The sequence below is a fragment of the Hippocampus guttulatus genome, chromosome 3, assembly GCF_054856545.1.
Source record: "Hippocampus guttulatus isolate MCC_2025c chromosome 3, RoL_Hgut_1.0, whole genome shotgun sequence".
Classification (NCBI taxonomy): Eukaryota; Metazoa; Chordata; class Actinopteri; order Syngnathiformes; family Syngnathidae; genus Hippocampus; species Hippocampus guttulatus.
This window is the reverse complement of record NC_141263.1, coordinates 6810194-6824880: the sequence shown is the minus strand read 5'-3', so window position 1 is coordinate 6824880 and position 14687 is coordinate 6810194. Positions and strand designations below refer to the sequence as shown.

Genomic DNA, 14687 nt, shown 5'->3' with positions numbered 1-14687 from the left:
AATATAACAGGGTACATTTTTGTCAAAACGTGCTTATTTGACCGTTTAAATGTGTTGAAAAAAAAGTCCATCCATTTGATCAACTTTGATGATGCAACGCTCCTTCCTCTTGGATCCACTGCAGACTTGGCTGGCTTGTGTTTGAGAGGTAAGGGGGCGTGTCTGTGTCCATACGGGTATTTACCTCGCGAAGCCTGAGCAGAGGCGGGAAATGGCGTCTGTTAACAACGGTGTGTCATTTGAGAAACGGCTATTGAGTAGATCAGAAATTTAGCTCTAATACGAAACCCCACTGGTTCCGTTGTGATGGCATTTGGGTCGTGAGCGCATATTTCGAACAACGCCGTGATGTAAGTAGCCATCTGCACATTTGCCTCGTGTTTTATGTAATGTTGGCTGACGACGAGCTAAATATTTTCCTTTCCTGCCTGTGCACATCTGCTAGCCTGAAGCAGTTTCCCCCCCGCCATCGAAACTAAGCTGGCTGTATGCTAATAGTGCTAAGCTAAGGAACATAGCTTCGGGAAAGCTAACTTCGGCCTTTCAAGAGTACAGCTCATTCTTGGCCACCGTAACAAATTTTCAACGTCACTGGCTGAGTGCCAGTGCGTAAAATATCATTTACCGAAACGTATCGGTGAATAGTTGTCGCGACTCGCAGTTGTTCCTTGTAACCTTCTGTGGGGAAAGCGAGCAGATGCATTCCACGACTGAACTTGGGCTGGTTGGTTAGCCAGCTAGTAGGCATATTTACCATTCATGTTTGTAGGTAACTAAAATAATGCTTGCTATGTCTACCTGTCGTGCCGAATAAAACGTGACCATTTGTTGAAAATTAAATCACGCGCAACAGCGATAATTTACCTGGTGTTACGAGGAACAACGAGTTTAGCCGTTTGGCAGCCTCAACCACGATTGTCACGCTTGCAAATCAAACGACATGGCAGTTGACAAAAGGAGCATATAAACCGGTTGTCACAAGTCACTCACTGCTGAATGTTTAAATGACATACAGTACAGTAGTTTATGTTATTTCCTGGATCTCGCAATGCCGCATTGATTTGCCAGAGCCTATAGCTGGTTACCATAAGCTTGTTTTGCTTCAGGATCTGCTTTTAAATCACCTCGTCCTATATGTAAACGTTGCTAAATTGGTCTCCACTTGACAGCAGAGTTAACATGTTGCGCTGAAGAACCCGGGTCCGCGTAACGCTTTTTGTCTTGAAATGAACCTGATAGCCTGCGACTGCAGTTATTTAGGTAGCTGAGATTTGCTGGACAAACGGAATTCGAGTGAAAAATGAATGTGGGTGGGGATGATTTGGTTTGTCTGTGCATACGTTTCAGATGCACGCTTTACTTGCCGGATTCGAATCGGGAGACACGACAGTGCGTCTCCCTCCGTGTTGCCGTGGCTAACGCTTGCTAGCCAGCTCTGTTTGAAGCAGGCATTCTTATTTCCCGCTCGCTTGCTTGCCCCCAGCTTCAGCGATGGGGCTCGCACGTCAGAATATCCGAGATTGATAGCTACAGGCTTCATGTTTTTTTGTTGTTTTGTTTTTACGCAGTATAGCGAAACAGTAGTTCAAATGTGTCGATAAATGACAATGGTTGGGCCAAAATTTTTATCAGTTCATGTCTTCATTATTAACTACAGCGTATGCATTGTTTGTAACGGGTGGACAAGCATTTTTTTAAACAAAATATTTAGGCACCATTCACAGGAATACGCAGATTCTTCTGACCAATAAATTGTTAGTCAGTGTTTGCCATTTATATTAATGAAGCAGTAGGTGTTTATTTTTTAAACAATGTTTTCTTTGAAGTACTTGATGTACTTCCTCTGGATATGTCCAGACACATTTTCAGTCTGCTCCTGTTATGCAAGCACAAGAGCTGGGCTTTCCTTACAACTTGTGTTCTCTGTCTGAGCTTTTCTTCGTGCGTGAGCCGAAAAAAATTAGAGGTTAAAATTGTAGTGAGCAAGTGTGTTTCCCAGATGCATCTGAAGTCACTATTTCAATGTGCAGTACTCTGTTTAAATTGAAATAATTTTCCAATCCATACAAAATGCTTACGAATGTGTACAGTAGAAGATCTATTGCGGTGTGTGTTTAGTGTACCACTCAAAGTTAAGCCAGCTGCTGCTGCCGTGATGTGATGTAAGTGAAATGGGATGTTGAATACATCCAGATGTTTGCAGCAAGGCGAACCAGTCCTAGTAAAGTATACACAGACACGCCCTCCGAGTCTTGGTTATTTTAAATGTCAAAGAAGTGTTTGTCTAACTTTAAAAGTACTGTTTGCTTCGGCTGTTACTTAATGTAATAGTATAGCAGACACATTGAAAAGACGTTTGCTAGCTCTGTTTCATAGCATATTACAATGAATAAATAAAATACATTAATACACTTAAGGACAGCATACTACATACTGTACATCATGAACCAAAAACTCTACAATAGGTTAAACAAATCTTATAAATGATCAAAAACATTTAAAAAAAGTTATAATTCAGTTCAGCTAATTCTCTGTCTTAACTTTTTTTTTTTGTTCGGGATTTCCTGTTTATTGTTTTACTGAGGAAGCGTTTTTTTCTTTCCGAAACAGTTTTACATGTGATCGCTACAACGATGAGGCTGAGAATGCGTAAGGAGGCGTCTCAGCAGCCGATCCCCAGTCTGACGACTCGTCCATCTAGGACCAAGAGAAGGCATTCAGAAGTCGAAGAGGACACTCCTACCAGTGGTGGCAGGGGATTGTTCTCGACTATCAAAAAGTTCATCAGAGGAAATGCTGTTAAGGTAACTTGGACATAGGTTCTTGATGAAAAGTGTATTCTTCTGACCCCCTCCTCAGTTTTAACAGTGTTGGATAATCTTAGTCCTTTGTAAAACTTATTCATTCAAACACCGCATTTCTTGGTAGAATTTATTTTTCGAAACCCATGTTAGATTGCAGTGACTCATCATAGAAATCCATTTAATCAAATAGTTGCTGTACGACTGAAGATAGTCAAGTAACAAGTAGAAGACCGTAATTGTCTCTTGCACAAAGCAAACAGTATATTTAAAATATTGTATTCATGGTTATATTAAATGTTCTATAAAATGGGGTTATTGTAGCTGAAGCTGTTGTTCAAAGTGCTATATAAATAAAATTGTATTGAATTACCTTTTAGAGGTGTCAAAATTAATTGTCCCCTAATCAATTATCTCACAAATCAACAACTGTTTTAATAGAGTAAATTTTAGAGTACATGTTGCATGTTGTCTTGAGAAGGAAGAAATTTCATCTGTGCTGTATACAGCACATTTGACAAAGTTGTACTTGACTTGACTTGAGGGCCACTATCCTGTACGTTTCAGATGTTTCCCTCCTCCAACACAACCGATTCAAATGATCAGCTCATCATTTAGTTTTGCAGACGCCTGGTAATGGCACTGATCATTTGAATCATTTGACCACTGTAGTCAAGGGCCATTGTTGAACTTAAAATTGTCCAAATCCTCAGATTCCACCCTCAAATTATTCTCTGATTTCCTTCATGAAAACAGACTGAATATATATGTATGTATACTGTATTTTGGTGGTAGCTGAATTCGTTTAAAAAATATTGGTGAGTACAACAACAATCTCTCGTGTGATGTTTCTTAGTTCACAAAAACTTACCAAATAAATCATATTCAGGTTGAAATGGGTTTTGTAATACACTTGAATGCAAAAAACATTTTTTCCAAGCAGTCAGTTAATCGATGGAATAAACTTTTCTAAAATGTCTCAGCCGTAGTTATGTTACAAGACGACACATTGCTTTTTAAGAGGTTCCACAATTATTCGTCTCTGTGATGAGTCGTCTAAGTCAGGGGTCCCTAACCTTTTTTTGCCCCACGGACCGGTTTATGCCAGACAATATTTTCAGGGACCGGCATTTAAGGTGTGGCGGAAATAATACAACAAAATAATATGGTATGAGCTGCATGAAAACTGTGGCATTTTCGAAATATAACAATAAACACAAGGAGCGTATAATCTGGCCGCAACACTCTGATCGCGATGGTCATGTTTAATGCCTTCAAAATACGATACAATGCAAATTCAAAGTGCATGAAAATGACGACTCACCACAGCCCTGAGCTTGATTTTCTGCAACCAGATGGTCCCATCTCGTGGTAATAGGAGACAATGACACCTCAAGTGTGTGTTTTATCTCCAGTCTACTTCGTAATTTTGTTTTAGTCGCCGTTGCTGCAGAAAACCTCACACAGGTAGCATGTCGGAAATAGCAACAGTGCTATTGTGGCGATCTCAGAATATTCAGCCATAACTTTAATCCAGTTGTCTCGAACGCCCTTTTAAGGCCGCCGTCATTTGCGATCTACAGCAGCTTTCTTACTAATTTTTTACGTTCCCCCCCCCCCCCCCCCCCCCCCGCATAATCGGTCAAGTGACGCAGAAGCATGGTTTGACGTGTGTCAAGCGTGACAGAGACGGATGTAACGGAGAATCCGGTAATTTTTCAAAATAAAACATCTTTCGTATTCCGAAATAAATAAAACGGAATTAAGGCAAGTTCTTTCTGTGCGGCCCGGTACCAAATGCCCTGCAGACCGGTATCGGTCCGTGGACCGGCGGTTGGGGACCCCTGGTCTAAGTGATTTGTAATTCATGAGCTGTGCCCGAGGATCTTCCTACACAGTGAAGCTGTGTACAATAACTATCGACTACATTAGCATGCACAAGTTATTAACTGTGATAAATGAATTAAGTGCAAATGTTATTGGATGTGATTCAGATGGAGAATATTTATGATTGAAAATATACTCATTTAATAATGGTGCATCGTGTACTTTCTGTTTTATAGTAACACGCAAATGTGAAATCTGGCTTTCTTGATGTATTAAGGTGCAGCAGGAAAGCCCGGCCAAGAAGGCCTGTCTCCACTGTGATGTGGACAACAACTTGATCACCTCAACTCCAGACACAAACACTGCCCTTAGAGTTGGCAGAAAAGGCTCTGTCAACGGATGTGAGTATCTCAAAGAAAAGTTGTATTGTACTCTTTCATTTTTTCCAGTACAACTAATTGTACTTCATGTTGTCCGAATCATACTAAATGCTTTGCAGTGGTGACCAATCATGACAGGAGTAAGGAGAAGCCCAATGGCAATCTGGGGGAGACGACGACTGCAGAAGTGCCCACAAGCCCTCCCAGGACAACGCTTCTTGGAACAATCTTCTCTCCTGTTTTCAACTTCTTCTCACCAGCTAAAAATGGTATGCAGGGAACTGGGAACCCTTTTAGCCAGTGTGGCTAAACTGTACATAATAATCCATCCAACCATTTTCTGATCCGCTTGTCCTTACAAGGGTCGCGGGGTGTGCTGGAGCCTATCCCAGCCGTCTTCGGGCAGTATGCGGGGGACACCCTAAACCGGTTGCCAGCCAATCGCAGGGCACACAGAGATGAACAACCATCCGCACTCACACTCACGCCTAGGGAGAATTTAAAGTATTCAATCAGCCTGCAATGCATGTTTTTGGAATGTGGGAGGAAACCGGAGTACCCGAAGAAAACCCACGCAGGCCCAGGGAGAACATGCAAACTCCACACAGGGAGGCCGGAGCTGGAATTGAACCCGGTACCTCTGCACTGTGAGGTCAATGCGCGAACCACTGGACCACCGGGCCGCCCTGTACAGAATAATGTACGCCAAATTTGAGTGTAGTTCGCCACCACATCACTTGTTTATGTGGCTGCGGTGCCACCTGTCTCGCTGCTGTCTTGCGAAGTGAGCCGCTCATGTGTGCACATGGCAGAGACATTGGAGCCCAAATACCACAAAACAGTGAACATTTCAGGGAAGATGTGGGGCTTCAGTGGTAGAAATGGAGTGGCCCAAGTTATCAATAAGGAAGTGGCAATTGCTGCAAATTGCCACAGATGAAATAAGGGCAGTTATTAGCACGGACGGGCGACTCATGCCATTCTTTGGTTGCATCGCTCATCCCGTTTTAGCCCCGCCCCAGCAAAATTGGGACATCTGAGAGGTCGAGAAGAGCTTGATCCTATATCTCAACAATTCGGTACTACCGGTACTTTGTAAAATGATCTGTCTTTGCACGCTTTCAGCACTTACCCTCCAACATATTTAATGTATTAAACCAAACAAAAAATGATTTTACAGAATCTTTAATGTTGAAATGTCAAAACATTTCAATGTAATAATTACATGAGTACATTTTAATTTACTACTTTCAAGCACAGTGTTAATGTTTCAGTGGCTTACAATGATAAATCCAAGTGTATTTTAGAATATCATTTTTAAGAACCCTTGGGCCCAATATGTTGTTGTCTTACATCGTCGGTCCTAATGGTGGTAGTTGCAGAGGGACATTTTTTAGGTGATACGTGCTGCAAAAAGTTGCAGAACCAACTGCCGTCGGAGGATTGATGGTTGTTGTATTAATTATACTATCACGACTGATTGTGATAAAACAATATGCAGGGTTTTTCCTGGCACAAATTGAGGCAGAGGTGGTACCATCCTGACCATGCGCCATGACGTACATGTATCCTATAAACTGACTCGCTTTCTTTTACAGGAACCACACTAAGTTCAGACTTCCAATAAGAATCTGACTTTTATTAGAATTTGTTTATTAAAATGTGCATCAGAGAATGATGGACTCATAGGTTGTGTTGGGGGGCCACTTTGGTTTGAGAGACAGATTCTTTTGAAGCAGCCTTCAAGCGCTCTGTGGTCCACATCCACCTGTGCTGCAATAGCACGCTGCAGTATTCTCTGTAAAAAAATATATATATTTCTTAAACTATCTATGTAAACTATATTATTTTAGTTATTGTAGCTTTATTGAGTGAATGCTTTCAAGTACAACCATCTTTAAGATACTGCTTTGTGAATGGCTGTCACCTCGGTTCTTTTTAATGTGTCCAGCCTGTAGTTGGTTGAGGGAGGTAGCGATTGCCTGCTGTGTTGGGCACAGTGCTTTTGGCATAAATAACGGTGCATGCCTTTCTCAGTATACCTGAGCCAGGTAAATTGATTTAGCCACTGCTTGTTAGAGCCATTTTCTCGTGTGTTTTTAAGACTAAATGGAAAAGGGACTAAAAAATATTTCAATCATGTACACGTTGACCTTGTGTTGTTGTGCTCCGAATTGGAAATGGATTTATGTAGCTTCGCTGACTCGTCCTGTGCTGCATTCCTGCGACCACCAGTGTTTCAGATTAAATTTCCACCAAATTCACCACCATGAATTATTACATTTTAACTGCCTGTTGTGTTAATTTCTCTGCACTGTTTTCACTCGGGCTCCTTTTTTTAAAAAAAAAGGCTGATTATCCCTGCCATATCTGCAATGCTAAAAATCATAAACCTTATTTTGACACGAAGGAGACGTACTTTAATGCAAAAAAATAAATGAATAAAACTGGCAATATTTACCTAAATCAAAACGCCGATGGCACCGACTAGCGTGGGGGAAAACACGGTTCGATCTGTTTTTTTCTTGGGTAGTTGCTTCAGGTCTTTCCTGTGCACTGCTGTTGATATAGAACCTCCATAGTAGCGCAACGCTGCAGTTAAAATACAAAATCGATGCAGAGGGACATCATTCGCTCAATCAGCACAGCGATCTCAATCGGTCTGGCTGGGGGCGGCTGACACGCAGTTATGAACATGGGAAAAATCCCGATATGTCTGTACACAGGCAGTTATGAAGCGATTGTTTCGCGTGGCTTTCAATCATCAATCGTCCATCCATCAAGCTCGTGTCTTTCTAATCTGTCGATCTATAAATATGTACATTATGAATAATACCTACAAACTCAAATCCAATGAAGTTGGGACATTGTGTTAAAGATAAAAAACAGAATACAATGACCCTGTGTAACATTTCCAATGGCAATACTAATGTCTCATCCCAAGTTGAGCATTGTCTGTTCATTAAAATGCTTTCCCTCCATCTGCGCAGCCTCATCTGGATCGGACTCTCCAGACCAGGCATTGGAAGCTGAGGAAATAGTCAAGCAGCTGGAAATTGAACAAACAGTGGAAACGCCCACCAACATAGCCACATCTACACAGGAACAATGTACCAACACTAACTTCTACTCAAGTGTATCCCAGCTGCCACCTTTGCGACCTCCGCACATCTCTGCTGGATACCACACAGCAGAGCTGGGAGAGACTGATACTGACCTTCCACCCCTCACTGGTACGTCACATAATAATGTAAAGTGCATTTATGAATACAATTCATTATTAGTGTTCATATTACAGAGAGCGATCCAGAGTTATTCAATGTATGTTGTTGTGTGCTAATACCTCCATTACAAATAATTAATTCATGACTTTCGCTCTGGTCTCAGCTCCAGGCTCCAGTCCAAGTATGGCATACATGAACACTCCTCCTGCTGCAGTACCACCAGAAACATCCTATGAAGAAGACTGGGAGGTCTTTGACCCGTGAGTGAAAGTCATAGTCCTCAACATTTGTTCATGGAGCGCCAGCAGTCTCTGAACAGGCTGTCGATACAAATCATCAGGTTTAAATTTGGTTCATTTTCTGCAATAACAGTGCCGTGTATCAGGGAGCCGTTTATAGTGTTATCGATTGATTAAAAAAAAACAAAAACGATTTCATCATGTCCGCTGTGTGATTAATCATGATTAATAACACATTTCCCTTGGGCTTAATAAAGTCGCGCTAAAGATAAAATCTATCAATCGAAATGCGACGAGTGACTTAAACATTGTTTGAAGATATTATATATTAATATATCATGTTAGAATGAAGAAAAACTTAAGTTTTTAAATATTCTTTGATAGCAGCTTCTATTGTTGAGTTAAAATAAGTGCTTGAACTGATTAACGTGCCTCATAGACTGTCAATGTTTGGCATTCCGAACAATTAACTGCCAACTTAAGGAGCAGACAAGCACAAAGAGGAACAATAGCTCGTGCTTGAAAGCAAATGCTTTCACTCCACGTAACTTAATTGAGTGGAGCCACCGGTTATCACCGATCAGGTCTGCCGTTACCCTGTGATAGTTTTTGTGGCTTACCAATGTCCAGTGGTCTTCTGTCAGTGTAACAAGCTTAGCGTTGGCCAGCTGCTCCACCCTCGTTGCCTTTCATTTCTGTAATGTTTGTGCGTTGTTGTGACAACAGTTGCCCTTAAAGGTGTTCTATATGATGGGGTGCCTGTGGCTCTTTGTATGAGATTTTGAGGCCCCTCGTCTGCGACTGGGTTGACAGCTCTGCAGTCTCCATCAACCTATGTAGTGGTTATTCAACCTACGTGTTGTCCTTATGTTGTCAAGTCAGAGTCCAGACTCTGCCAGTGTAGTGTGATGACTGCTGCTTGTTTCCACTGTGTTTCTAGCGTCTTTGCTAATGTTTGCCAAAATGTACCAAAAGTTGGTACTAGAGGCTGGCTGTGCTTCGATGGAAGAAAAAATTATCACAGCATAATTTACAGCCAACTTTGGTTTTATCCAGACTTCCATTAGGCAGCTTTTTAAAACGGAGTTTACCATGAAGCAAATCCAGTTTACACTCTGCGCTATATTTTCAAGTGCACATCACACCAGAACTAGACAGAGTTAAGGTGTGGTGCGACAGACGGTGATGGGGATGGTCAATTGCCCTTCAATAAGGGCACCTTGAGATTATCCAAGAAGCCCACTCGCCCCCCAAATAGTGAATTCGCTGTCTTCCAGCATATTTTTTACATCCAGGGCTCCATAGTAAAGCACTGTGGCCCCAAACCTGAAATCTTTGGAGGCCCACACTGTCAACTGACTTGCCAAATAAATATTCACACCCACTCATTTTCACTGCATTACTGATAAATGGACTCAAGGGTGATGAAACATTTTTCATCAACAAAAAAATGGAAAAATATCAAAAAGGCATCATAAATGCATTGTAAATGTAGATATAACATGTCTTTGATTTCCATTTCACTTGCATAGGTTGTATTAGTGCAAAGTTGCCTCCATCTGGCGGTCAGTGAGACTAAACTTGTTGAAGTAGTTTTTCTGATCAACTGAACCGAGTTTCATGTCTTTGTCTTTAGGTATTTCTTCATCAAGCATGTCCCTCCATTAACAGAAGAGCAGCTCACTCGGAAACCAGCCCTTCCATTGAAGACTCGTAGCACACCTGAATTCTCTCTGGTCCTTGATCTGGTCAGTTACAGTTAATTGGTCTACAATGTAAAAAAAAAACAAAACAACATTAAAAATAAATATATATTTTATATCTTCAAGGATGAAACACTGGTTCATTGCAGTTTAAATGAGCTGGAGGATGCGGCCCTTACCTTCCCTGTACTCTTTCAAGATGTCATCTACCAGGTACTTGATGGCCTTTTTCGGCCTGTCAAGGCGGGATTAATTCACATTTGGGAACAGTTTAGATAGCCTGCTTATTTGTCACTTACGTAACATAGTGTCAGCTTCTTAAAACAATGGCCAAAGTCATATTTTTTGCCTTAGAAATGTCTTGATGTCAGCCACCTCTGCTAAAGTCAGCTAGATGCTCTGTTAAACAAATTTCACTTTAAAGTTTGTTTATATTTTGGGGAAAAAGGTGAAGAAAAAAAAAGACGTGGACAATTATTTTAGGAAGGTGACGATATGTAGGCCTATACTGTACTCCCAAAACAAACCAAGTATCTAATTGCAGATGAATTCTGACCTACCTAAGATTTAAGGTGTTGTCACGGTGTTGTGCATGTGATGGTTTGAATTATTTGTTGTCATTTGCAGGTGTATGTGCGCTTGAGACCGTTTTTTAGAGAGTTTTTGGAACGCATGTCTCAAATCTATGAGGTAAATATAGCCTGGCTATTATTTCTTATTTCGGTCTGACATGATTAGATTTGATACAATGGTGTGTCACCCCCAACTCCCCACCTCCCCCCGCTCCCTTTTTAGATCATCCTTTTCACAGCCTCTAAAAAGGTGTATGCGGACAAACTGCTTAACATCTTAGACCCTAAGAAACAGCTAGTCAGGTATGGTGTTTCTATGTTATTGATTGTAGTACCAGTGATGGCGTGTGGTTGCGTTCTCTGAATGATTTATGATCTGACCTTATCAATTTATGCCCCTTTCCTGTCATTCCCGACTCTATCTTTAGACACAGGTTGTTTCGGGAGCATTGTGTCTGTGTCCAAGGAAACTACATCAAGGATCTCAACATTCTCGGCAGAGATCTGTCAAAGACCATCATCATTGACAATTCACCGCAAGCCTTTGCATACCAGGTGACCAGAAACATAATATGCGAGATACGTTCTGGTTTCAAAATAACGAAACCGGACAACTGAGAATGTCACATGATTATTGACGGTGGCTCCTTTGAGGCAACGATTGGCTGTCATTTGTTAGTTTGGTCTCAATCCAGCATTGCCTAATGAATGATTTTATGTACTTATATATTTTATTACTACATTTCCAATTACTAGTACTACATACTACAATATATTACTACATTTGTCTGGGGGGAAAAAACATCAAAAGCAGGTCCAATTGCCTTTATTTGGCAAGGATTTGAAATCCCATCACCTTTGGGCACAAGAGGACTGCAGATGTGGTCTTCACTAATTTGTCATTTTGATGCCATCTCGCTGAGGGCAGACTAGTATCAGACCCATTGTAACTGTTTTTAACGAGTTTTTCTACCTTTCCCACAATTTAAAACTGCTCTATTGATCTCTCATCAGTATCTCACGACATTACACATGACACAAACACATTGCCAGTTTTAATTTCAAACTCCCCCCTCACAGTTGTCAAATGGAATTCCCATCGAGAGCTGGTTCATGGACAGGAATGACAACGAGCTGCTGAAGTTGGTGCCCTTCCTCGAGAAGCTGGTTGAGATGGTAGGATGTCGTTCGTTCTTGTTGAATTCACCAGCAAGCTGAAACTTGTTTTTTTTTTTTTTTTAATTTATTTATTGCGAGTCTATTCTGCCTTCACTCATGTTGTTACTTATTCGACAGGACGAGGATGTGCGGCCGCATGTTCGGGAGAGATTTCGTCTTCATGACATGTTGCCTCCTGATTGAACTCCACTGTCTCATCTCAGATGGGCTTTTAGCAAGGACGGACTGAAAACCATGTGTGTAAAAAGCCGCTTCAAACATTACCATTGCTTCATTTTGTTTTGTTTTGTTTTGTTTTCAAAACCCACTGCTTAAAAAAAAACACTATCTGTTCAGAAGAAAATTGTTTTTAAAGAACTGGTTGAAATTTTCTCAATGTATACATGATGTAAAGAGACATTTCGAAGTCTGAGTCGTTCCAATTTTGGATCGACTTTTCAGCTGTGGGGCGGACAATGGTCTCCACACTATTTCAAGGATTTGGTGCTTGCTCCGTGGCTGTAAAACACCACCTGTTAAGAGGAACTCTAACCTGAGGCGTTGAACCCAAACCCATCCCTGGTGCTGAAGCTGTTGACACTCCAGTCTGTACAGCTGGCCTGCAAATCAATCCGCATTTGTGTTTACTCTTTGCCACACTCACACCAACATGGTAATGTAGTGGTTGGCCAACTTTGTAGCGTTTCAATCTGATGCATTCCGCTGTAGGTGAATCGAGGTTTTACCGTATTGTTCTTTTTTTGTTGTCTTTTTGTTTGAAATGAGTGTTTCCAGGTGTTTTATCTTTGAAATGTTTTGAAAGGGGGCGTCAAAGTGTTCACAGTTACCTGTTCAAATCTAACCATGGGAGCACAGTTTGTTCTCCGAGGCTTAAATCCAAGTTTTTTTCTTCACTGTGGACACAGCATAGTTATTTTAAAATAGTGCGGGGAAGACATCATATGTAAATCTGGCGTAGTGTAAGGTTTGAGGGCATTCATGTTTGAAGTGATGTGTGTCAACGTTGCAGTATTTGGTTTGTCAATCAGTATTGTCATTTACTTGTAATTTACTAGAATTCTGTCTTAATCACAGCCTCGCGTCTTTCCGTTGTAAAGTGTAATTTGATGGCTGTCACTAGCATAATGACAATGTAGCGCGGCCAGTGTCTCCAGACATCCGGTCACAACCTCGAACCAGCCACATCTTGCACCAGCAACATATTTTCTCCCTGCCGGCTTCACTGAGCACCCTCTATGCGTGTACGCGGATGTTGTTTCCGCCAAACATTTTTGCAAGTGAGACAGAGGACAAATGTGCAACATTGAGGTGACTTAGACTCGGCAATCTGCGTTTGCGCAGTCTCCTGATAACTGGGCAGTATTTTTGTTTTCGGTTTGTATCAGTGTTTTTTGTTTTTTTTTAACTGGCACATGCGCCAGCGTTGCTCTGGGTTTCTTTTACCGTGCCATGTGATCATTTCTCTGCTTGTAGCTTTCGTCAGTGTTTTCCCTCTTAATGGTTCGACAGAAAAAGACAATCAGACCGCAGAGCGCCGCTCATTGCTGCACTATTGTGCACTTGCATTAATTTGTGTCCAGTGTGTTAGATTTGTCAGATGGATCCTGCTTTCCTTGCTCTGGCTACATAGTCCCTGCTGTTGAAGGCAGGCGGTTAGTTATCAGAGGTGGTGGCCAAATGTTCGGCACCCGCCCCTTCTTGCCTTTTGCATCGTATGTTGCTTGTGCTCCAGAAATTAGATTGAGCTTGTGTTTCTCGTAAAACGACGGTTGCAAGGCACAATGAGGTTTACTTGTACCGGTGAGTGCACATGTAGACACTGAATGTAAATTGTGCATTGGTGGAAGTCGCGGGTGTCTTTCCCAATTCCTTCTCAAAATCTAGAACAAATAGATGGGAGGCATTGGCGACTGAAGGGATAGGAGATGCAGCTTGATGTCCCGCCCTGGCACCCAGATTTCACCCGTTTTTCTTTAATTGCCAACTTTTAGTATGCAAGCCTCATTGAGCGATTGTGTGACGCTTCTGAATTTGAACGTTTCTCTCATAGCGGTTTCTGAAGGAACTGGGAGAGGCATTTGATGTGTCATCCAGCTCCTTTTTACGTGCATTACCAGTTTATTGTACACTCTGTGTGGTACAATACATGCAGCCTTGTTTTTTTTTAATCCTTAAAATAAGGAAACCTTTTGTATCTTTGATTTTAAAAAGGCATGTAATATCAACTTGTAAAATGTATTAATGAAGATTAACTTCACATGGATTTTTTTTCCTCTTGAAAATGTTTATTTAGTTTAGCACAATGTCACTAAACTGTTAAACTTAGCATGTAGAGGATACAGTTTGTTTTGTGTCAGAAGTCCTGAGTTAAATTTGAATCAATGCACTTTTTCTGCTAAGAGTTAAGTCTTTCGGAAAAGTAACTGTATTGATATATATATATATATATATATATATATATATATATATATATATAATTTCCCCTTCCATCACCCCTCAATCTCATCTCTTATGCTATTTTACTTGTAAGAATTATATGTTCGGAAGATGTATTTTAAAATCTTTTAAGACATCTTTGTTAGCCGCTCGGCTATGTACTATTGTAAAGTGTATATAAAGTTACATTGAATTTCTGAAACAAAGTTTTAAAGTTAAAAGCCTCTTCCTTGCTATTGTTGTTTTATTTCCCCAAGACTGTGTGAGAGCAGGTTATTTGGATATTTGGCTTCTGTAATTTTTACACAACACTGATATCTATCAAT

General features: G+C 41.0%; 1 protein-coding gene across 1 annotated transcript; it reads left to right on the top strand.

Moving 5' to 3' along the window:
• Positions 1-193: 193 nt before the first annotated feature.
• ctdspl2b (CTD (carboxy-terminal domain, RNA polymerase II, polypeptide A) small phosphatase like 2b) lies at positions 194-14567 on the top strand. The gene is made up of 13 exons (XM_086106870.1): positions 194-350; positions 2611-2804; positions 4906-5029; positions 5128-5277; positions 7999-8241; positions 8396-8492; positions 10108-10219; positions 10301-10387; positions 10802-10864; positions 10970-11049; positions 11175-11301; positions 11827-11922; positions 12043-14567. Exons 2-13 carry the CDS (start codon positions 2634-2636, stop codon positions 12106-12108), a joined length of 1416 nt encoding a protein of 471 aa, XP_085962996.1. The 5' UTR covers positions 194-350; positions 2611-2633; the 3' UTR covers positions 12109-14567.
• The last annotated feature ends 120 nt before the right edge of the window (positions 14568-14687 follow it).